This window comes from Ursus maritimus, unplaced genomic scaffold (assembly GCF_017311325.1).
Source record: "Ursus maritimus isolate PB19 unplaced genomic scaffold, ASM1731132v1 scaffold_3, whole genome shotgun sequence".
Classification (NCBI taxonomy): Eukaryota; Metazoa; Chordata; class Mammalia; order Carnivora; family Ursidae; genus Ursus; species Ursus maritimus.
In genome coordinates, this window is record NW_024425563.1 from 102,933,502 (window position 1) to 102,957,479 (window position 23,978).

The 23,978-nt window shown below is 43.6% G+C and overlaps 1 protein-coding gene across 1 annotated transcript in view; it reads right to left on the bottom strand.

Annotated features, from left to right (window-relative positions):
- Window positions 1-20,444: 20,444 nt before the first annotated feature.
- The window catches only part of VOPP1 (VOPP1 WW domain binding protein), a 113,164-nt gene continuing 109,630 nt past the window's right edge, over window positions 20,445-23,978 (bottom strand). Inside the window, exon 5 of the mRNA XM_040644523.1 lies at window positions 20,445-21,364. Within this exon, the coding sequence (XP_040500457.1) occupies window positions 21,174-21,364 (191 nt within the window). The 3' untranslated portion in view covers window positions 20,445-21,173. The remainder of the gene's footprint in view (window positions 21,365-23,978) is intronic.

Sequence of the window (23,978 nt, forward strand, 5' to 3'; positions counted from 1 at the left end):
ACTTTCTCCCTCTACCTGACTTTGCTCTGCAAAAAGTGTTCCCTCCCCTTTGCAGACCTGTGGGTCTCTCTCCCCCAATTCCCAACTCTGAACCTCCTATTTGCCACGTGTCTCCCTCCAACTGTGGAGATTAGTTTTGTAATCCTCAATCCTTCATCCTTAATTCCTAGTGGTTCGAGAAGTTTGGATGTTGATCTACCTATGTTTGAAGGATGAGACAAGCTCTGGGTCTCCATACTACTCCATCCCCCCCTTACAGTCTTTGTTGTAAGTCTGGTTTGTCCCATATAAGTGTTGATATTCTGGCTTTCTTTTGATATCCACCTGTATGATAGATGTTTCTCCATCCCCTCACTTTCAGTCTTTGGGTTTCTTTTGGTCTAAAATGAGTCTCTTGTAGGCAATACATATATGGGTCTTGCTTTTTTTTTAATCCAATCTGTCAAACTATGTCTTTTTTTTTTTAATATATTTTTAAAAATTCTTTTGAGAGAGCAAGACAGAGAGAGCACAAGCAGGGGGAGAGGCAGAAAGAGAGGGATAAGCAGATAGCCACTGAGTTGGGAGCCTGATGTGGGGCTTGATCCCAGGACCTGGAGGTCATGACCTGAGCTGAAGACAGACACTTAACCATCTGAGCCACCCAGGTGCCCCAATCTATGTCTTTTGATTGGAGTATTTAGTCCATCTACATTTGAAGTAATTATTGACAGATATCTATTTATTGTCATTTTTTTAACTTGTTTTGTGGTTCTGAAGATTTTCTCTGATCCCTTCTTGTCTTTCTTTCATGGTTTGCTAATTTCTTTAGTGATATATTTGGATTTCTTTATTCTTTGCATGTGTATTAGTGGGTTTTGATTGTGGTTAGCATTAGGTTTGCATATAACTCCCTCTGCATATAGCCATCTATATTAAGTTGATGGTCATTTAAGTTTGAACTCATTCTTTACTCCTCTCTTCCCCATGGTTTAGGTATATGCTATTATATCTTCTATCCTTTTATTTTGTGAGGTCTTTGACTGACTTTCATAGAAATATTCATTTTTACTGCTTTTGTGTTTCCTACCTATGCTGTCACTTTTGGTCTCTCCTTTCCACTCAAAGAGTCCATTTTAATATTTCTTGCAGGACTGGATTAATGGTCATGAACACCTTCAATTTTTGTTTGTTTGGGAAACTCTATCTCCTTCTAGTCTGAATGATAGCCTTGCTAGTATTCTTGGCTTCAGATTTTTCCCATTCAGCACTTTAAATATATCATGCATCTCCCTTCCAGCTTGCGAGTTTCTATTGAGAAACCCCCTACTTATGTTATGGTTTTTCCCTTGTAAGTTATGCTCTTCTTTTGTCTCACTGCTTTTAAAATTTTTTCTTTGTCACTATATTTTGCCAATTTAATTATAACAAGTCTTGGTGTGGGTCTGCTTTTGTTGATTTTTTAAAAGATTTTTTAATTTATTTGACAGAGAGAGAGACAGCAAGAGAGGGAACACAAGCAGGGGGAGTGGGAGAGGGAGAAGAAGGCTTCCCGCTGACCAGGGAGCCTGATGCAGGGCTCGAACCCAGGACCCTGGGATCATGACCTGAGCTAAAGACAGAGGCTTAACAACTGAGCCACCCAGGCACCTCTGCTTTTGTTCTTTTGTTCTCTGTGCTTGCTGGATCTGGATGTCTGTTTCCTCCCCCAGATTCAGGAAGTTTTCAGCTGTTGTTCAACTAATTTTTCTGCTCCCTTTTCTTTCTCTTCCTCTGTAACTCCTACAATATGACTAATATTACATTTGATACAGTCACTGAATTCCATAGGTCTGTTATCATTTTGCATAATTCTTTTCTTGTCTTTTGTTCAGCTTGATTACTTTCATTACTCTGTCTTCTAGTCATTAATTCATTCCTGTTTGTTTCAGCCTTCTATTCCTTCCATCAGGCATGTTTCTGATTTTACATTTACTGTGTCCTTTATCTCTGCTATGTTATTCCTTACCTCTGCGTTAAGGGTCTCACTCATGTCTTCCCCTTTTTTCTCAAGTCCAGTGAGTATCCTTATGATCATTATTTCTTTATCAGGCATGTTACTTACATCTGTTTCACTTAGATCTTTGGCTGTGGCCTTGTCTTTTTCTTTCATTTGGGATAAATTTCTCTGTCTTTTCATTTTAAGTCTCTGTGCCTGTTTCTGTGTTTTAGGAAAGTCAGCTACATCTGTTCTTGAGGTTAATGTCCTTATGAAGAAGAGGTCCTGCAGTGACCTGCCATGTTCCCCCTGTTCCCCAGGGCCTGGCACTTCCAGAAGTGTCTCCAATGTGCTGCATGGACTCTGCTATTGTGTCCTGGCCACTGTATCCTTAGGCCAGTCATCTTCAGAGGCTCTCTTTGCCTGCTGTGGGCAGGGTTTGGTAACTGGCCTGAATGTGGCATGCTTTTAACCAAGCGTGCTTTGGCGTGTTTATGAAATGAGTTTTGTTGCCACTTCCACTATAACTGAGGTTCTGCAAAACTCACAAACAGGGAGACACAGTGTGAGCGTTGGTTTGGGTGGTCTTCTGAGGCAGGGGGTCCACCAGGCTGGGTGTGTCTGAGGTAGGTGTGACTGGGAGGGGGCAGTTCCACAGGAATGGGGGGTGGGCAGGCGTGGTGTATGCAAGTTAGGTAGTGAGTATCTGTGCTGTGCTGGTTCTGGCAGGTGGCTCTGTATTTATGCTGAGGGGATGGGGAAGAAAATGGTGCCTGCCAGTTTCTTTGTCCCCAGAGGGATCTCTCCATGAATGCTGTCTCTCTGGAACATGCTCTGAGATGAGCAAATAACCTCCCCACTATGTCCCAGGTACTCTTCAGATAACTATTTCAACACTGTGTGTTCCCAGGCTGTCTGCCTACCTTTTCTCCAAGAGCAGCTCCAATGCCTCCGACCTCTCCCAGAGCTAAGCCTGCTGTCCTTTAAAACTCCAGGCTCTAAGTCCTGCTCATTGCAAGAACTCATGAAATTCCACCCCCTCACTTTCCAAGCCAATTACTATGGGGTTTCATTTTCCCTAGGACCTCCCCTGTGTGCTAGTCTGTCTCTTGCACTTCTCAATGACCACAGCTCCCTCCCCACTGCAGCAGCCATGATCTATTTCTCTCCCATACCGTGTCTTTGCATTTGCTACCTTCTTCCATGTGGCCTCTTCTCTACTGTTAGTTGTGGAGTTTGTTCTGCCAGTCTTCAGGCCAATTTCTGGGGTATTAAGGATGACTTAACAGTTATCTAGCTGTATTCATGGGCTTAGGGTCCTTCTGCTCTACTGACATTTTCTTTGATCCCATGATGACTTCTTAGATGATATTTGGTACTTCATATTGTACCACATGAGGAGGCCTGCCCGGGAGTTTTAGCATGCCCCAAGTGACTTTTAAATTGTGTACATGTAACTAGAAATATCACACTCTCCCCCACTTGAGACGTCCTTCTCTGGTCCTGTCAGCCTGGATCTTATATCCTGTGATGGAAAAGTTATCTAAGGAAAATAAAATAGAATAAAAGAATTTTAGATCTGAAAGGGGATTTTGATATCATTTTTATAAACATCTGAGGAAACTGAGGCCCATAGAGGCTCAAGACTTGTCCTAGGTCTCTAATGCTAGTTTGAAGCAAAGAAATGACCTTCAACAAATGTTTTCTTACTCCTGGCCAGACTCATACATCAGAGTTGAAAATATCTTGCGGCAACTGAGATCAGTTGGTACTGCTAACCCTACAACTAATAACATAAAATATCTTTTATTGACTACTTAAATGTTAGGCAATGTATTTAGTCTTTTACAAAAATTACTTTCCACAATCCTCACAACCACCCATGAGATACATTATGAGCAGAAAATCTGATTAACAGGAATTTATTTTTTCAGAATAAGAAATGGCTCACTGGTTCAGCAATTCAACAATGTGAAAGCAGGTACCTCTGTGATTTTCTTGGAGATTATCTTTCCATCTTCAGCATAGGATAGCTGCTGCAGCTGTAGATAGCACATCAATGTTGAAAGAAAAATGAACTGTCATGTGGTAGTGCCAGCAACTTCGGTCTCATTCATGAGAAAGTTCAATCTTTCCTAGAAGCCCCAGAGTAGACTTCTACAGTATCTTCCATTGGCCAAAACTGTATCACATGATCACCCATATAAATATGATGGGAAAATGACCATGATGTGAAGCTCTTCCAGATTCTGTAGAACAGATAGACAAGGGAATGGTGGTAGTGGAGGTGTTCCTCCCCTCATGCTTCAGACAAGGAAGCTGATGCTCAGAGTGGCAAAATACCTCCCCCAAGGTTACCCAGTGAGTAAATGGCAGCAATGTTTTGATGCCTAAGCTCATGATGAGTAAGGCATGCTCATTGAAGAATCGTGATGAAAACTGATGTTGCCCAAGTCTGAGGTGATTTGAACACTTTAAGAAGAGGTAGGACCTGTGTATCCTCAAAGAACAGAAGAGACACTGCTCTCAGACAGTGACGTTGCAACTTGGATAATGAACCGAAGAAGGCCATTTAAGTGAATAGATGCCTGCTGGTATCCACAGGTGTCTAAGTTGATACCTTAAAAGACTTCCATTTATTCCACCCTTAATATATATTTAATGTTATATTTCATGTATCTATACATTTAATGCTATATATATCGAGTGTTATATTTCACATATATTTCATAAATACATATTTAATACTATATTTCATATTCTTCCTACTCTTTTCTTTTGTATGAGAGCTTAAGCTTGACACATGTGGTCTTGCCAACCACACACCCTTCAGGAAGGTGTTTTCCACAGTTGGTGAGGGATGCATGTAATAAAATAATGCAAACTTGAACAAAAAATGGGACTTCTTGTTTCCCCTTCAAATTGGTAATTTTATGTGGACTAACGATCACATACATTGTTGGCAAAGGCTGGTGGAATAAATCAGTATAATCTTTCTAAAGGTAGTACATATCAAAACCCCTAAAAAATCTACATATGCTTTGACCCAGCAATTTAAGGAAATAAATGTGGATGCACATAAAAAATAGTAACAAGCATGCTCAGCACAGTATTATTCACAGTAGAGAAAAATGAGCAATAACTTGTGCAAAAAAAGCAAGTTGGAGAACTATATTATTATCATAAATGTAAAAAGGAAACAAAGCACATATATGGTAAAATTATGAAGAAAAGGAAGGGGATTTTAACATAAAATGCAGGATAACGGTAGGGGGTGCAAGGGGGTAGAGATTCATAGGGACCTCCATTTTCTTAAGTGGGAAGGCAGTGTGCTGTGTTCATGTCATTATTGCACTTGGTCTGCATCATCCAGTTATGCTAACAAACTGTGTCATCACAATAAAGACCGATTTTCACTGGAGCTGCTTTCCTGGCAATTTGTAGATCTCAGCTCCTCAGCCATCCGGGGGACCCAGATTCTGCCATCTTCTACAGTGTGAGACTCTGAATCCAGGCTCCAGAAAGGGAGGGAGAGCCTTTAGGCCTGGGTTACCTGCATCTTCACTCCACAATCAGCATAGCCCTGCCTGGCTGCTGGGGCCTGGGAAAGGTGGGCACAGGTGAAGAGGAATGGGCTCTTCTAAGCATCTAGCCAGCATCTACCACACCTTATGCTAAGTTACACTCATTCTTTTGAAAGTGTAGAATATTTTCTTATTTAAAAATGAAAGACAGAGGAGGAATTAAGATGGCAGAGACGTAGGGAGACCCTAAGCTTGTCTCATCCATAGAACATAGCTAGATAATTATCAAACAATTCTGGACACCCAAGAAATCAGTCTGAGAGAACAAAAAGTGCAAGTGTACAAGTAGAAAAGCGACCACACTTTGGAAGGTAGGAGGTGTGGAGAGTTGACATGAGGGAGGCAGCTGTGGATATGGCTGCAGAGAGGGAACCTCTTACGAAGGCTACCTCAAAGTACCACAAGCAGCGGAACACAAAATCTGAACTTTTAGAAGTCGGCTACCGTGGGGAACCTGCCTGGCCTAAAGGTGCTCAGGTGGCAAAGCTGGGAAGAATCCCAGAAGTCAAATGTGGTCTGAGGATCCCCTGGGTCACAAGAAGAATGGATGTTGCCAACCTGCTGCACTGTTCCCAGGCATAGGAGTGGGAAGCCCGCTGATGACAGCAAGTCTTGGTGCCAGCTTTCTGCTCTGTTTTGCCATAAACTGCAAACTGCTGTGCGGTTGTGCAACTGCTTTCCTGGGACCACCCAACAACCAGCAAAAGCTTGGCAGGACCCTCCCCACAGGAGCAGTAAGGTTCTGTACACGGAGAGTCCCTAAAATTTGGAGTTTTGAAACTCAGCCATGCTCCCAAGATAAAAAATCTCAGACACAGGCAGGATAAACGCAGGGTTCACATGGAAACCAGGAACACAAGAAAGGTTATTGATTGCTCTTCTGTGAGGGCTCACTGAAGGGTGGGGGTTGCAAACTTTCCAGGGCACAACCATATTAATCCCACCCATCGGCCCTTAAAGCTTTCAGGGAGCAAAATGGCACCACCTAGTGGAGGCCGGACCTGCTTATGCCAAGCCCCATCGCCCTGTGCCCTGGAGGTGCATTTCCACAGAAACCTGAGAATCTGCACAGGAGGCACCTACCCCAGAAGCCTAGCACAAACAACTCCATGACACAAAGTCTACTGGTCCTAGAGTGCTACAAAGCTTCAGCTCTAGGGGAAATGGGACCTAGCTTCCTTTTTTTAAATTCTTTATTTTTTGGTTATTTTTTCTTTTATTTTTTCAACTCCCTTTTTAACTTTTTACTATTAATTTAAAAATTTTTATTTATATATTTATTATATATACACTATATATTTTAATTGTTAATTATTTTTAGTTTTTTTTTTCTTTTGGGATCTAGAATCTGTTAATAAGCAGACCAAAACACACCCAGGTTCTAGGTTTTGTTGTTATTTTTCTTTTTGTTTTTTGTTTTTTTCTTTCTTCTTTTCTGGACAAAATGACAAGACAGGGAAATTCATCACAAGAGAAGAACAGGAAGTAGAACTCATGGCCAGAGATTAAGATGTCTGAACTAGCATTTAAAACAACGATTATAAGGATACTAGCTGGGCTTGAAAAAAGCATAAAAGACACGAGAATCCCTTACTGCACAGATAAAAGAACTAACATCTAGTCAGGCCAAAATTAAAAATGCTATAACCAGGACACATCCCAAATGGAGGTCATAAAAATGAGGATGGATGAAGCAGAGGACCAAATGAGTGATATAGAAGATAAAATTATGAAAAATAATGAAGCTGAAAAAAAGAGGGAAAGAAAGGTAATGGACCATGAAGGTAGATTTAGGGAACTCAGCAACTTATTAAAACCTAATAACATTCATATCATAGGAGTCCTAGAAGATGAAGAGAGAGATAAAAGGGCAGAAGGTTTATTCAAACAAATTATAGCTGAAAACTTCCCTAATCTGGGGGAGGACACAGACATCAAAATCCAAGAAGCACAGAGAACTCCCATGAAATTCAACCAAAGGTGACCATCACCAACGCATATCACAGTCAAATTCACAAAATACAGACAAGAATCTTGTAGCAACAAGGGAAAAAAAGTCCTTAACATACAAAGGAAGACAGATCAGGTTTGCAGTAGATCTGTCCATAGAAATGTGGCAGGCCAGAAGAAAGTGGAAGGAAATATTCAACCGACTGAATGGGAAAAATATGCAGCCAAGAATTCTTTATTCAGCAAGGCTGTCATTCAGAATAGAAGGCAAGATAAAGAGTTCCTCAGACAGGGGTACCTGGGTGGCTCAGTCAGTTGAGCATCTAACTGTTGATTTCTGCTCAGGTCATGGTCTCAGGGTCATGGGATCAGATCGAGTCCCATCTCAGGCTCCACACTTAGCAGAGAGTCTGCTTGAAATTCTCTCTCCCTCTCTCTTTGCCCCTCCCCCTTGTGCTCTCTCTGTCTCTGTCTCTCTAAAATAAATAAATCTTAAAAAAAAAAAAAAGTTCCCAGACAAAAACTAAAGGAGTTTGTGACCACTAAACCAACCCTGCAAGAAATTTTAAGGGAGACTCTTCGGAGAAAAAAAGACCAAAAGCAACAAAGACTAGAAAGGACCAGAGAAAAACACCAGAAACACCAACTCTACAGGTAACACAATGGCACTAAGTTCATATCTTTCAATAATCACTCTGAATGTAAATAGACTGTGCCAAAAGACATAGGGTATCAGAATGGATAGAAAACAACATCCATCTATATACTGCCTACAAGAGACTCACTTTAGACCTAAAGACACCTGCAGATTGAAAGTGAAGAATAGAGAACCATCTATCAAGCTAATGGACATCAAAAGAAAGCCAGAGTAGCCATATTTATATCAGATAAACTAAATTTTAAAACAAAGCCTGTAACGAGAGATGAAGATGGACATTATACCATAATGAAGGGGTCTATCCATCAAGAAGATCTAACAATTGTAAATATTTATGCCCCCAAATTGGGAGCACCCCAATATATAAATCAATTAATATTAAACATAAAGAAACTCATTGATAATAATACAATAATAGTTGGGGACTTTTACACCCCATTCACAGCAATGGACAGATCATCTAAACAGATCAACAAGGAAACAATGGTTTTGAATGATACACTGGACTGGAAGGACTTAACAGATATATTCAGAGCATTTCATCCTAACGTAACAGAATACACATTGTTTTTGCATGCACATGGGACATTCTCCAGAATAGATCGCATACTGGGTCACAAATCAACTCTCAATAAACACAAAAAAATCAGGATCATGCCATGCATATTTTCAGACCACAGTGCTATGAAACTGGAAGTCAACCATAAGAAAAAAATTGGGAAGACCTCAAATACATGGAGGTTAAAGAACATCCTACTCAGGAATGAATGGCTTAACCAGAAAATTAAAGAAGAAATTTAAAAAAAAAATGGAAGCAAATGAAAATGAAAAAACGACAGTCAGAAACCTTTGGTATATTTGTTATATTTCCTTCTAAGAGGGAAGTATATTGCAATACAGGCCTACCTCAAGAAGCAAGAAAAGTCTCAAATATATACACAAAAAAACCTTACACCTAAAGTAACTAGAAAAGGAGCAGCAAATAAAGCCTAAAGCCAGCAGAAGAAGGGAAATAATAAAGATTAGTGCAGAAATAAATGATATAGAAACAAAAAATCAGTAGAACAATTTAACAAAACTAAGAGCTGGTTCCACAAAAGAATTAATAAAATTGATAAACCCCTAGCCAGATTTATTAAAAAGAAAAGAGAAAGGACCCAAATACATAAAATCATGAATGAAGGAGGAGAGATCATAACCAACAACCAAAGTACAAACAATTATAAGAGAATACTATGAAAAATTATATGCCAACAAACTGGGCAACCCGGAAGAAATGGACAGAGTGCTAGAAATCTACTAACTACCAAATCTGAATCAGGTAGAAAATTGAAAATTTGAACAGACCAATAACCAGCAAAGAAATGGAATCAGTCATCAAAAATCTCCCAACACACAAAAGTCCTTGGCCAGATGGATTCCCAGGGGAAGTCTACCAGATATTTAAACAATCTGAAACTGTTCCCAAAATAGAGATGGAAGGAAAAGTCACAAACTCATTCTACGAAGCCAGCACTACCTTTGTCCCCAAACCAGACAGACTCTATTAAAAAGGAGAATTACAGGCCAATATCTCTGATGAATATGGATGCAAAAATTCTCAATAAAATACTAGCAAATCAACTTAAACAGTACATTAAGAGAATTATTCACCATGATCAAGTGGGGTTTATTCCTGCCTGCAGGGGTAGTTCAATATTCACAAATCAATCAATGTAATACACCACATTAATACAAGAAAGGATAAGAACCATATGATCCTCTCAGTAGATGCAGAAAAAGCATTTGACAAAATATAGTATCCTTTCTTGATAAAAACCCTCAACAAAGTAGGGATAGATGGAACATACCTCACCATCATAAAAGCCATATATGAAAGACCCACTGCTAATAGCATCTTCAATGGGGGAAAACCCTAAGGTCAGGAATAAGACAGGGATGTCCACTCTCCCCATTAGTATTTAACATACTACCAGCAGTCTTAGCCTCGGCAATCAGAAAACAAGAAGAAATAAAAGGCATTCACATTGACAAGGAAGAAATCAAACTTTCACTATTTGTGGACGACATGATAGTCTATGTGGAAAACCCAAAAGACCCCACCAAAAAAATTGCTAGAACTAATACATGAATTCATCAAAGTTGTTGGATATAAAATCAATTGCATTTCTCTACACCAAAAACAAAGCAGCAGAAAATCAAGGAATCAATCCCATGTGCAATTGCACCAAAAGCAATAAGAGATCTAGGCATAAACCTAAATAAAGAGGTAAAAGATCTGTATTCTGAAAACTATAGATCACTTATGAAAGAAATTGAAAAGGACACAAAGAAATGGAAAAGCATTCCATGTTCATGGATTGGAAGAATAAACATTGTTAAAATGTCTGTGCTACCCAAAGCAATCTACACACTTAATGCAATCCCTAATAAAATACCACGAGTGTTCTTCACAGAACTAGAAAAACATCCTAAAATTTGTATGGAACAACAAAAGACCCCAAATAGGCAAAGCAGTTCTGAAAAAGAAAAACAAAACTGGAGGCGTTACGATTCCAGATTTTAGGCTATATTACAAAGCTGTAGTCACCAAGACAGTAAGGAACTGGCACAAAAACAGACACACTGATCAATGGAACAGAACAGAAAACCTAGAAATGGACCCACTACTATATAGTCAACTAATCTTTGACAAAGCAGGAAAGAATATCCAATGGAAAAAAGACAGTGTCTTCAGCAAATGGTGTTGGGGAAACTGGACAGCAATATGCAGAAGAATGAAACTGGATCACTCCCTTACACCATACACAAAAATAAACTCAAAATGGATGAAAGACCTAAATGTGAGACAGGAATCCATCAAAATCCTAGAGGAGAACACAGGCAGAAACCTCTCTGACTTAGCCATAACAACTTACTAGACATGTCTCCTGATACAAAGGAAACAAAAGCAAAAATGAACTATTGGGACCTCATGAAGAAAAAAACCTTCAGCACAGTGAAGGAAACAATGAACAAAACTAAAAGGCAGCCCACAGAATGGGAGAAGATATGTGCAAATGACTTATCTGGTAACGGGTTTGTATCCAAAATATATAAAGAACTTATCAAACTCAACACCCAAAACCAAATAACCCAGTCAAAAATGGGCAGAAGACATGAATAGACACTTTTCCAAAGAAGACATCCAGATGGTTAAAAACATATGAAAAGATGCTCAACATCTCTCATCATCAGTGAAATACAAATCAAATCCATGATAAGATACCACTTCATACCTGTCAGAATGGCTAAAATGAATAATCCAAGAAAAAAAACAGGTGTTGGTGAGGATGCAGAGGAAGGGGAACCCTTGTGCACTGTTGGTGGGAATGCAAACTGGTGCAGCCACTCTGGGGAACAGTTTGGAGGTTCCTCAAAAAGTTAAAAAATAGAGCTACCTAGATCCAGCAATTGCACTACAAGGTATTTACCCAAAGGATACAAAAATATAGATTTGAAGGGGTATATACACCCCTATGTTTATAGCAGCATTATACCGAACTATGGAGAGAACCCAAATATCCATTGACTGATGAGTGGATAAAGATGTAGCATGTTACAAAGATAAACTCCAAATGGATGAAAGACCTCGATGTGAGACAGGAATCCATCAAAATCCTAGAGGAGAAATAGGCAGCAACCTCTATGACATAGGTCAAAGCAAACTTTTTCATGACACATCTTCAAAGGCAAGAGAAACAAAAGATAAAATGAACTTGTGGGACTTCATCAAGATAAAAACCTGCGCAGCCAAGGAAACAGTCAAAAAAACTAAGAGGCAGCCCACGGAATGGGAGAATATATTTGCAAATGATGCTACAGATAAAAGACTGGTATCCAAGATCTCAAAGAACTTCTCAAACTCAATAAGCGAGAAACAAATACACAAATCATAAAATGGGCAGAAGATATGAACAGACACTTTTCCAATGAAGACATACAAATGGCTAACAGACACATGAAAAAATGTTCAAAATCATTAGCCATCAGGGAAATTCAAATCAAAACCACACTGAGATACCACTTTACGCCAGTTAGAATGGCAAAAATTGACAAGGCAAGAAACAACAATTGTTGGAGAGGATGTGGAGAAAGGGGATCCCTCCTACATTGTTGGTGGGAATGGAAGTTGGTACAGCCACTTGAAAACAGAAAAGGAGGTCCCTTAAAAGTTAAAAATTGAGCTACCCTATGACCCAGCCATTCACTACGGGTATTTACCCCAAAGATACAGCGTAGGAGAGAAGGCCATATGCACCCCAATGTTCATGCAGCATTGTCCACAATAGCTAAATCGTGAAGGAACGAGATGCCCTTCAACAGATGACTGGGATTAAGAAGCTGTGGTCCATATATACAATGGAATATTACTCAGTTATCAGAAAGAACGATTTCTCAACATTTTGCTGCAACATGGGGCGAAGCACTGGAGGAGATAATGCTAAGTGAAATAAGTCAGGCAGAGAAAGACAATTATCATATGGAACATAAGAACTAGGAAGATCGGTAGGGGAAGAAAGGGATAAAGAAAGGGTGGGTAATCAGAAGGGGGAATGAAGCATGAGAGACTATGGACTCTGAGAAACAAACTGAGGGCTTCAGAGGGGAGGCGGGTGGAGGAATGGGATAGACTGGTGATGGGTAGTAAGGAGGGCACGTATTGCATGGTGCACTGGGTGTTATACGCAACTAATGAATCATCGAACTTTACATCAGAAACCGGGAATGTACTGTATGGTGAGTAACATAATATAATAAAAAAACATTAAAAAAAAAAAAAGATGTGGCATGCCTATATATGTATAACAGAATATTACTCAGCCATCAAAAAAGGACATCTTGTCATTTGCAGCAATGTGGATGGAGCTAGAGTTTATTACCTGAACAAAATAAGACAGAGAAAAACAAATACCATATGATTTTACTCATATGTTGAATTTAAGCAACAAAACAGGTGAACATGTGGGAAGGGGGAAAAGAAAAAAGGAGAGAGGGAAACAAACCATGAGAGACTCTTAACAATAGAGAACAGATTGAGGGTTGATGGAGGGAGGTGGGTGGGAGATGGGCTAGATGGGTGAATATTGAAGAGGGCACTTGTTATGAAGAGCCCTGGGTGTTGTATCTAAGTGATGAATCACTGAATTCTACCCCAAATACCAATATTGCACTGTATGTTCACTAACTAAAATTTAAATTAAAAAAAATGCGCAACAAAATGGAACAAAACCCTGAAAGTTAGATCAGAGAGGATGGAGGGTAAAAGGTGTAGCAGCCGTATGGGGGGGGGGGTACTATTTAATCTTTACAGGGAAGAGGTAGGGAAATGTTTTAATGCCATGAAAAAAAAAAAAAAAACGTTGGAGTAAAACAGGGTACAAAAGATACCTATTTAATTCCTTTGTGCGTCCTTAAAGCAAGAGAGCTAGAAAGTCTGGAGATGTACCCAACTGTTACCTTGGGTTAGTTGCCAGGCATGTTCCTTAGTACTTTGTGTTCAGTCTCCATTACATTTTCTGTAGTGAGCACACACTACTTTCATAATTAGATTAGAAGGGGGGGGTAAACAGAAGGGGGAATGAACCACGAGAGACTATGGACTCTGGGAAACAAACTGAGGGCTTCAGAGGGGAGGGGGATGGGGGAATGGGAGAAACTGGTGATGGGTATTAAGGAGGGCACGTATTGTATGGTGCACTGGGTGTTATACACAACTAATGAATCATGGAACACTACATCAGAAACTAAGGATATGGTGAGTAGCATAACATAATAAAAAATAAAAAATAAAAAAATCCATGCGTTTGGTTTCTTCTTAATGAAGAATATTAGCAGGGATCTTGTCAAGATAGGTGAAGAAGGAGCCCCAGCTGGTGCCCCCTTGGGCCCTTCCCAGCCCCCACCCCTGCTTCCACCCTGCCCCTGCGCCCATGCAGCAGCCCCAGGAGGGAGGCTTAGCTGGTTGGGGCCGGCCTGTTGCCCACTCCCCTTGTGACTCCCTCCTCCTACTAGTGTCTGTGGGGATCCCATGCACTCTGATTAGTCCTCACCCCAACTGTGTGCTTCCCTAGCCCTATTTTCCAGAGGACTAAATGGAGACATTTGGAGCTCCCAGAACCCTAGTGGTCGGGTGACACGCCGGAGTCGCAGTACCCAGGGAGTGGCCCTGCCTCCCGCTCCGCGGTCACTTTGCGGTTCTACCTGGGCCCTGATCTCTCTAGCACAGGGGGCACACCAAGAACATCTGCCCCATTGTGTCCTGTCTCCTGGAGTGCAAAGCCTGGTGCCTTTGCCCCTGCCCCTACCAGAGGGCAATGAGGCCCGGCTTCCTGAGGAAGGATGACTCGAGCAAGAGCAGAAGGCAGGAAAATGGAGATGATCTCCAACATCAGCCTGGCCACTGTGTCTTTTGCAGGTTCTGGGGCTAATACAGTGGGCAGTAGCCTGGGCTAGAAGGGGATAAAGAGAGCCAGAGAGCTGTAGGGTGGACATGCCTTCCCCAGGACTTCCCAGAATTGAGATACCCTTTCAGGGCATGAAACCAACAGACTATCCCTGCTAGGCCTCCAAGTCTCTGTGAGGGATAGGGGTCACCTAGAAGGGTCCCTGGCTTTGCCTCTTCCCAGGGGAGTGCAGAGAATGGGGTGGAGAGACCACAGTACTTAGGTTAATTGCATGTACAGAGGGCTTTTCCAAATGGGGCCTGTCCTGGCAGTGATAGCAAAGGACAGCATGGGGGACAGCCAGCCTGGCCCCGGGGGACCAGAGCTCTCACCACCCATCAGAATCTGTTGATCCTGTCCCCCTCCTACTGTCCCCCTTCCCACCTCCTCCCTTCTGTACCTGTATACTAGGGCTTAGTCATAAGACGTCAGATGCAAGAGGTCCCGGACAACTTTTAGGTCAACCTTGTCATATTTGAGAAGAGAAACTTGTCCCAGGGCACTCAAGTGGCCAGCAGATTTTTGGGGATGAGCACTCTGACTAGAGGGCACGATTTCTGCAATTTTATCTTACATCTCTTTGTGCATCCACAATGTCACACTGGAAAGTTCTTCCAGACAATGACAAGCATGAAGTGAAGGAACTATTGCCTTGTCCTACCTTCAGTTGCAGATAACAACCTGCTCCTTCCAGACACATCTGGGTTTCCTTGGAGAACTTGGTGCGAACCAAAGGAGTGACAGGCTTGTGTCTGGGCACACATTTGGGAAAGGAGGCCTCAGGGCTGGTCCCTAGCATCATCTACCAGACCAGGAACACGTGATTTTAGAAGCACTTTTGGGGCCCTGCTAAACCTGTCTCCTGGGTACTTCTTAGCAGCTCGATGCTACTTCAGGACTAACCATGCAGCACCTTTGGACATTGGAATGAGAGAGTGAGCTGCAACGGAAGGCAACAACCCTCATGCACAGCCGACCAAGCGCCAAGAAGCAAAAACACTGACCTCCCAAGCCTGACTTATAGCTGTGTCGCTACAGGGATCTGTAATATCAGATATCGAGAGAATTGTGTTGGTTCACTAAAAGTTGCAAACTATGTCACAGGAGGTTGAATTTTACCTTCAACCTTTTTATAATTAACCTAATTTTTTAACCTTACTGGATTATGTTGTAAATAACCAGCAAGAACATAAGAGCTGAACAGGTTCTTACACAGCCTTGCCCCACGCTGTCCAATAAAGTAGCCCCTGCCGCACACTGGAGATGCGATGCTCCAGGTGGAGACTGTGCCAGTGAGCGCACCATTCATACTGGATTTTGATGACAGTGTGGAAAAAAAGAGTGTTAGCATCTTTAAAAAATGAATGTTCTATTGTTACAGGTTGAAATGATGAAAATAAATTTCCCTTTTTTCTCTTTAATGAACAGCTACTGAAAATTTAATATAACATGTTTGGCTCACAGTATGTTCTTGATGGATGGTGCTGGTCTAGACTATCCATCTAAAAGCATTTCTCCTTGTAAACTTTAAAGCAAAATGTAAAATTCCTTTCTTCCAAAAAACATGAAGAATTGTTTGTAAGGGCTTGTGTCCAGGCACAGTTCAAAGGCACAAGGTTGTTGTCAGTCTCCTGTTCCTGTACAATGAGTACCAGGTCTGTGGCAAATGGTTTCAGGACTGAGGGACTGTCTGTGATTTCCAGAGTCCAGAGCAAAAGACAAAAGCAGCCCTCTCTAGCTTCCTGTTACTGTTGGAAAGAGATGGAGTGAAGCTCCCCCCTCGTCACACTCCTGGGACCAGCACAAGAACTGCCTCCTTTGACCTTCTTCAAGGGTGGTAATGGGGAGGGACGTGAATTGATAACCATCCCTGCACCCCCACAGCATGTTAAGAGGGCTTTGTGCCCAGGAGTGCAGCAGGATCCTTCCTGGATAGTTCAAGACAGCCAATCCCAAACAGGAACAGTACAGTAGAAAGTTGTGGGGCGATCGGAGACAGCAAAAGAAATACCCAAAGTAATAGAAACATACAAAAATATTGCTTACGATTCACGGCTTATTGCAGGTGCTCGCCAATGTCATCTTGAATAAACGGTGGGGAAGACACTCATTGTTGAGCAGCACACACCATTTGTTACCCACCTTTACGTAATCGGGGTCGGAAAGACAGGAAATGCAAGGAGGAGGTATTCAGATTTTCTCCCCTGCAGCCCGGGTCTCCTCTGCTGACAGAAGGGCAAAGGATTAGGTGAGAGTTCGTTTTCTCTCCCACTGTGCTTCAGCTTCTCTTGCTCAAGGAGCGTGCAATGAGGGAGAACAGAGGACTTTAAGTATTGGTTGAATATCCACAAATGTGCCTGGTTCAAGCAACAGGTAGTGTAATTCCCATTTTATAGTCAAGGAAACAGACTTGAGATCATTTGAGTGATTGAAACTTAGGTTGCTTGTCTGAAGACACACAGCCAACCAACAGTAGACTCAGGACTGGAGCAAGGCTGTCCATCTTCAGAGCCCACAGTCTCGCCATGAAACCACAACGGGTGGTTAGGCCCATGTGGTTTGCCCTCATGTCTAATTCGTGCTGTCATCTCTGGCATTCAAAGAATATTAGAAGTTGAGAACTCAAACAATTAAGGATCATTTCAGCTGGGAGATGCTTGGCCGGCCGGGTGGAAAGGCTGGCGGTGCCGGTCAGGAGAGGGCTCGGCTGATCTTTCCTCTGGTCCCAGAGGAAAGATCTGTGGCGCTGGTGACTGGGCCGTGATTTCTCACAGGTCCTTGAGCTTCCACTTTGCAGGGATCTCTCTATGACCTTGCATCCGGGGCTGCGGGAAAGGGATGCGGCCCAGCTTATGAATGTTTTAATTGACTGATACATCAGGAAATACTTATTTTAATTGACCGATACATTAGAAAATGCTTAACTCGCTTTTAAAAATTAAACAATGATACCAGTAGCTCACCTGCCGACACCTTACAATGCAGAACATCCCCTCTTTGAGAGAGCAGGCTGCAGGGTTATTAGTTCCAGCACTTAGCCGCCCCCCCTACCTGGGAGCCAGGGGCAGAGAACACGGCACCCCTGGCATAGCTGTTCTCCAGAACACCCACAGGTCGACACCCTGGCATATGCCCCGTTCCCAGGCCTGCCCCCTGCACTTGCTGGCCTCCCTGTGGAGTTTTTGTGAAGCTCTCACCTCCCCAGCCACCTTCTTGAACATTTCAGCTTCATCTTCTCTATCGATCAACCCTACCTGCCATCTTCTATTTCAGAATTACTCAGAATTTCTATTCTTGTACCTTTTCTGCCTTGAGAACCATTACAGATTTCTTGAAGTTCAGTGAAATTTGGGAGGAGCAGATAAAAGTAAACACTCAGTAACTGTTTGCCATCTCAAGTCATGAGCTTTGACTTGTAAATAAGACTGCTTCCACTTCGCTGGGGGAAGTTGATAACCTGGTGGGGTGTCCTGTAAATTAGGTAAAGTGTGTAAATTAGCCCTGACTTCACCAGAGGAAGCTGCTTGACCTCTTCTGGCTTATTTCCTGTCCTGTTTTTAGATAAAACGCTTCTTTATAAATACTATCTCCATGAGGGATTCATCTAAAGTGCAGCTTGTAGCCGTTTTATCCTTCAACAGATCTGTGAGAGAAATAGTTTTTGACCCAGCAGAGCTGTATTTTTGTTTTTTCTCTTTCTTTTCTCTTTTCTTTTCCCTCCCCTTCCCTCCCCCCTCCCCCTCCTCCCCTCCCTTCCTTTCTTTCTATTAAGCAGGCTCTACACTGCCCAACATAGGGCTTGGACTCAGGACCCTGAGATCAAGACCTGAGCGGGGATCAAGAGTAGGGTGCTTAACCGACTGAGCCACCCGCGGCCTGGAGAGCTGCATTTTTAAAATCAAGGCTCACCTATCTATGGAAGCAGATCCAGGCGCTCTGGACAACTAATGACAGTGTTACCTGTGAGTTTATCTAATTAACATTTCTTTCTACTAGCTTCAGATTATTTTTTCTGTAGCTACATTTTTAAAACGTGTTGGTGAACCAACTGTTCCTTACATTCTTTGCCGGCCTCTCATTTCCAGTGCTCTTACTCCACCCCACCCCCACCCGGCTGAACTCCTGACCCACTGTATCCTTTCCTCATTAGAAACCTTATCTCCACCCTCTTTCCCACATCCCAGCAAAACAATCAAAGCACGTGCCCAAATTTATTTTTATTTTGCACACATAGGAAATGGGACCCTATCAAAAGAGAAAAAAGAGAAATGAGCCAAATGTTGCAGAGAAAAAACATGCACAGATCTGCTCCCAGTTTACTCCTAATCACTGACTCTCTAAGAGTTTAACACACCAGGAGCTGGACTTGCTCCAGGAGGGGGACACAGTCCACGTCAGCACAGATGGAATGAGAATGGCCAGGAAATGTCACCACAGGTGGAATTTCTACACACAGGATCAGTGTTCACGGTAGCAGGGTTCTCGCCCAGGTTCAAGGGAAAAGAAAATTTATCTTCATAAACATGGAATACAAAATTGTTGAGCACTACCTAAATCATTCAGTCTCTGAGATAATTTGCTAGCAAAAGATAAACAATGTTTAGTCATGGACATTTGCGTGCTTATTCAAGTGCACCCGATCCAATTCCAGGAGCGGCTGAGCCTGTGCTGCTTATTGAAAACAAAAAAAGTGAAAGGAGAAGTTTAAGTCAAAAATGCAAAACAAATGGCCTGGAAGAAGAGGAGGCTTCTGGACCCACGTTGTTGTCCTTGGTTGTAAACAGCAAACATTGTGCTTTGTTGTCTCATTTGAGTCGAGGACAAGGGTGTGGGGAGGTACTGCGGTCAGGACAGGAGCTAGGGGTCGCGGAGGGTGGCTGGAGACACCAGCAGCTGCATCTGTGTTCATAAACCGCGCGTCCGACGGTTTTTGTTTGGCTCCAAGCATCTGCTGCGGAATCTCCTGGGAGGCTTGCAGACTCTCCACCTTTACAGGAAGGGAAGTCTGAGCAGTCGCTGCCGTCCTATCCTGCTTCCTCACCTGTACCTACATAGATATCCCAGTAGAAGAGGGACACCCAGACTCCTGGTCTGGGGAACGGAAACACTCAGCATCCCCTGCAGTGAGATGTTCTGATGCTCGAGTTCAATGAGTGAGTTTGTCAAGAGGCTCCAATTACTTATTACAAAAACAAGCCCCCACTACTGCACACACAGGGACCCACCCACCTTGGCTATGGTGCTCTGTCTTCCTACACACGAGCGGCCAGGTCTCAGTCTGGGTTTAACTGCACTACCAGCATTGCTGACCGCAGAGGAACAGCATCCTTACAACCCGGTGATGTCTCGTTCAACCCCAGGCTGAGACAGGTTTCTTAGCCAGGGTCTGCATTTCCAACCACATCTTCTATTCTAAGTGTGATTCAGTTGTCAGTACTCTTTGAGGACATTCTTCCTGCAGTCCTGGGACTTTGCATTCCTGTCTCATTTTCAACAAGCTTTTCCTCTTCAGAGCCTGACACACACACACACACACCTGCTGAGATCAAACAAGCCACTGGCCTGGCCTGCTGCCCCAGGCTCAACACCGCTGGCCAGACCCTGCAGGGACACCTCTCTCCAAGGGGCTGACATGACTTCCCGGCCAGATGTGCCTCTCTGCTTTGAAAGTGCCATCACGACCACCGCCAGGGCTGCCGCGGGGGAGGGCATGGACACCTCTGGTCGTGAACAAAGGCCAGACAGCTGCTGACGTTCTCAGTCTGACCTTAAAGGACGGGACTCTGTTGAGCTTCCACAAACTCACTAAAAACGGGGGAACATTTTATTTTTGCCAAGTCAGATGAAGAGTTCATAAAATGCAATGTCCCAGTTTGACGCAGGAATCAATTTCCCATCTTTCCTTGGTGGCGGTCAGGTAACTGTAGACATCCAACTTGACCTCACCTGGGTCTTCATCTCCTCCATGTGCACAGCCCTCTCCCAGCCCTGGCCATGCAGAAGGGAAGCCTCGCTCATCTTCAGGAAGGGATGCAGATAGAAAGTGCTAACAGGCTTCTACACCACAGTCTAACAGCTTCTCGAAGAGGAAGACTGACAGGACGAGGGGCTCAGAGTGAACCCTGTGGGGCCTCATTTCTGTGAGCTGCCTGCTGTGTGCCTGGAAGGACAGTCCTCTCCTTGTGCTCACCTGTGTTCACCTGCACACATGGGCCCTGCCTTGGCTCCTCCTCCTTAGTTTCTCCCCTGAGGATCTAAGGTGTCAACCCTTGGGGACTGTCCACACTCTGCCAGAGCTCAGATTACACCAGAAACAGAAGCAACAGAGGAGACACAGGATAAATTCAAATACTGGTCCTCCACAGAAAACTTGAAAGGGAGCTGTGCTTGCTTTGAAGATATCAAAGAGGAATTTGCCCTTAGTGGCTCAGAAGACAATTCCTGGAAGCGAACATTGATGGGGACAGAGAGGTGGAGGGAAAGCGCCCCTCCCTGTTCCCCTGTGAGGTCGCACAGGCAGGTGCTGGGCAGTGCCCCGGCTACTTGGCCTTCACCACCTGTTCATACGGGGGTGGGGGCGTATTGCAGTAAGAAGGAGGGGGAGGGTAGGCTGTGCTTCCCTGGGGTGAGCTGGGCTGGACCTGGAAAGCCATCGCCACAGGATTTCCGGCAGGATTCATCCCTAGTCCTCCAGGGTCGGTGTAATACGGCAGCCCCGGCTGCTGGGCTCCTGAAAAGACAGATGAACAGATGTGAACACAGCAGAAAAAACCCACTGCCCGTCACACCCAGAGCAGTGTCAGGCTGAAGGGGCTGTGGAGACCAGCACCCCAATCATTCACTCCGCTGACATGTATTGAGGGCCAAATGCCCGGACGTAGTGGGGCACCCGGGACATGGTAACAGGCCGGAGCCATACGTGAGTCCCTAGCCTCATGGAGCCTGTGCTCTAGTGGGTGCAGCTGGCTGAAAGGGCACACAAAAACTCAGCAGGGCGGCTAAGTGACAGGACGGACATTACAGGATCAGGCAGAGTAGGCATGGGGCTCTGACGTCGCAAATCCAAAGCCTGAGTGATACACCAAGGAGGCCCGCAAAGAGCTGGAGAACTGTGTGCTGAAAAAATTACCAACAGAGAGGGCTGTGCCCACTTCCAAGTGAAGAAAACCAGGGCCATGGTAAGGTAAGCCAATCTACAGCTCTCTGGAAGAGCTGGAAGAGGACCCTGGTTCCCTGACTGTTGCCACAAGCCCTTTGAGAACACAGTTTGCTGAAGCACATTTCTCAAGTATGGCCTCCATTCCCATTGGCTGGGTTAACATTTTTTCAGGGTGGCGGATACCTGTCATCCAGGTGAGCCCAAGTTCACAGACAATGGGCGCAAATGCAGAAGGGTGGGCTGATGCATCTACGGAACCTCTATTTGCCTTTGGCGCTGTTGGGTCGAGGCTGTAAGATGCAGGCTGACCCCCTGCTTCAGGCCGGGGTGTAGGACATGGGAGCGGGCGTCCAGAAATAAAGAAGGTGAGGAGGGAACAAGCTGGCCACCCTGCCCAGATCTAGTCGTAACTCTCATTTTAATGGATAGGAACTTTGAGATGCTGTTTTAGAGTCTATTTTTTAGATTTGCTTATTACTCTGATCATGCTGAGAACACTACAGAGTTCTGGACATATAAATAGAGAATCAAAAAAAACAAAGCTGTGAGCTTTGGGTGTGTCCCAGGCGAAGCTAATTTTGTGGGTAGACTCAGGTCTATTTGAGTCAGGCCTCATTTAACCCAGAAAGATACTTGGGGTGTCAAAGAAGTCATCCTGTATGTGTCCTGGTTAGGGCTTTTTTTTTTTTTTTTCCCTTTTTTCAAATGTATCTTGGCACAGTTTAACTGAATAAAGGTCAGATTGCTAGAAAGACGCCCACCAACCTGTGTAAGATATCGCAAACCTGGCACGTGTCAGATCTTGGAAATCTACGAATGTGCTGAAGGACAGAATAAGAAACCTAAGGCCAGAAAAGCATTCCAGGGTGTGAAGCAGGAGAGCAATCAGCCACAAATGCCACCTTTATTGTCGCCGCCTCATCTCACCCTGTACGGCCCAGCACACGGCACCTGCTGCCCCGTCTGTGCACCCTCCCACTGCCTTGGGATGCATTTGCTTACAAGCCCGTGACCAGCCATGACCATGAGTTTCCCAAGGGCAGAGATTATGATTTATTTATCTCTGGTCCCTGTACATTTTATATAAACAAAAAGTTACTTAAAGATTAAAAAAAAAAGGCAGTAGTTTGGAAAAGACATCATCAAAGTCCTGACTATGAGAGAAGGAGAGAAGGAGACATATTCAGGGGGAATAACCAAAAGGCCCTGGGGACCAATTCACTGTGAAATACTTGAGGATAGAGAAGAGGTCTGACTAGAAAAGACCCTGGTTTATGGCTTCGATAAAAGGGCCCAACAAAAAAGAGAGGGGATACAAGGAAAGAGGGGTGCAGGGGAAAGAAAGGGTTCAGGGTAAGGGCAATGAAAACTCCACGCTGGGCCTTCTGGAGCTGAGGCAGCTTCAGGACTCTCCTGTAAAAGTGGGGACAAAAACATGGGTGTGGTTAAAACCACGCAGGAAGTGTGCAGGGAGGGAGAAAAGACGGCTAAGGAGAGAACTGCAGGAAAGACAACATTCAAGTCAGGAAAAGAACACCAAGCATGTAAGGTGGTGGAGAAGACTTCAAAGGAGACTTGGGAGAAATACGAAACAGCGAAGGAGGGGTGGTGTCATGGCAGCAAAGGGAAAGGAGAGTTTTTCAGGAAGAAGTGATTGGGTCTCTACAATGTCCAACAGGGGACAAAATAAGAACAGCAAATTTTCAATGGATATGGTATTTGGGATTTCTCATCAGTAGTTTTGTTACAGTGGTAGGCACCCACAGCAGTGGGAAAAAATCTATTCAGGGAAAGGAAGGAGAAGACCACATGAGGGGATAGGCAGTAGCTAAAAGGGATGCAGGAAGAAGAAAGATGTGTTTTTAAGGATGGGAAATAATCGAGATTGTTTACAGGGTGTAGGAACACACATTTATAGGAAAGAGAAAGGCTGTCTAGGGAAGAATATAAGCTCAATGAGGGAGGGACCTAAGTCTGGTTCAACATTTGCACCCCACTGGCTGGCAAAGAGCCTGGAGCACAAGAGGACACCAACTCGTTCTGTTGAATGCACGGAGGCATCGGCTCTGAGGAGTAGCAGGGGGAACCCACAGTTGTGCGGGAAGGAGGACCAGGGTGCCCAGAGCACACAACCTCTATATGGAATGAATCGGGGTGGTGGGTTATTTGAGCAGATTCCAAAATG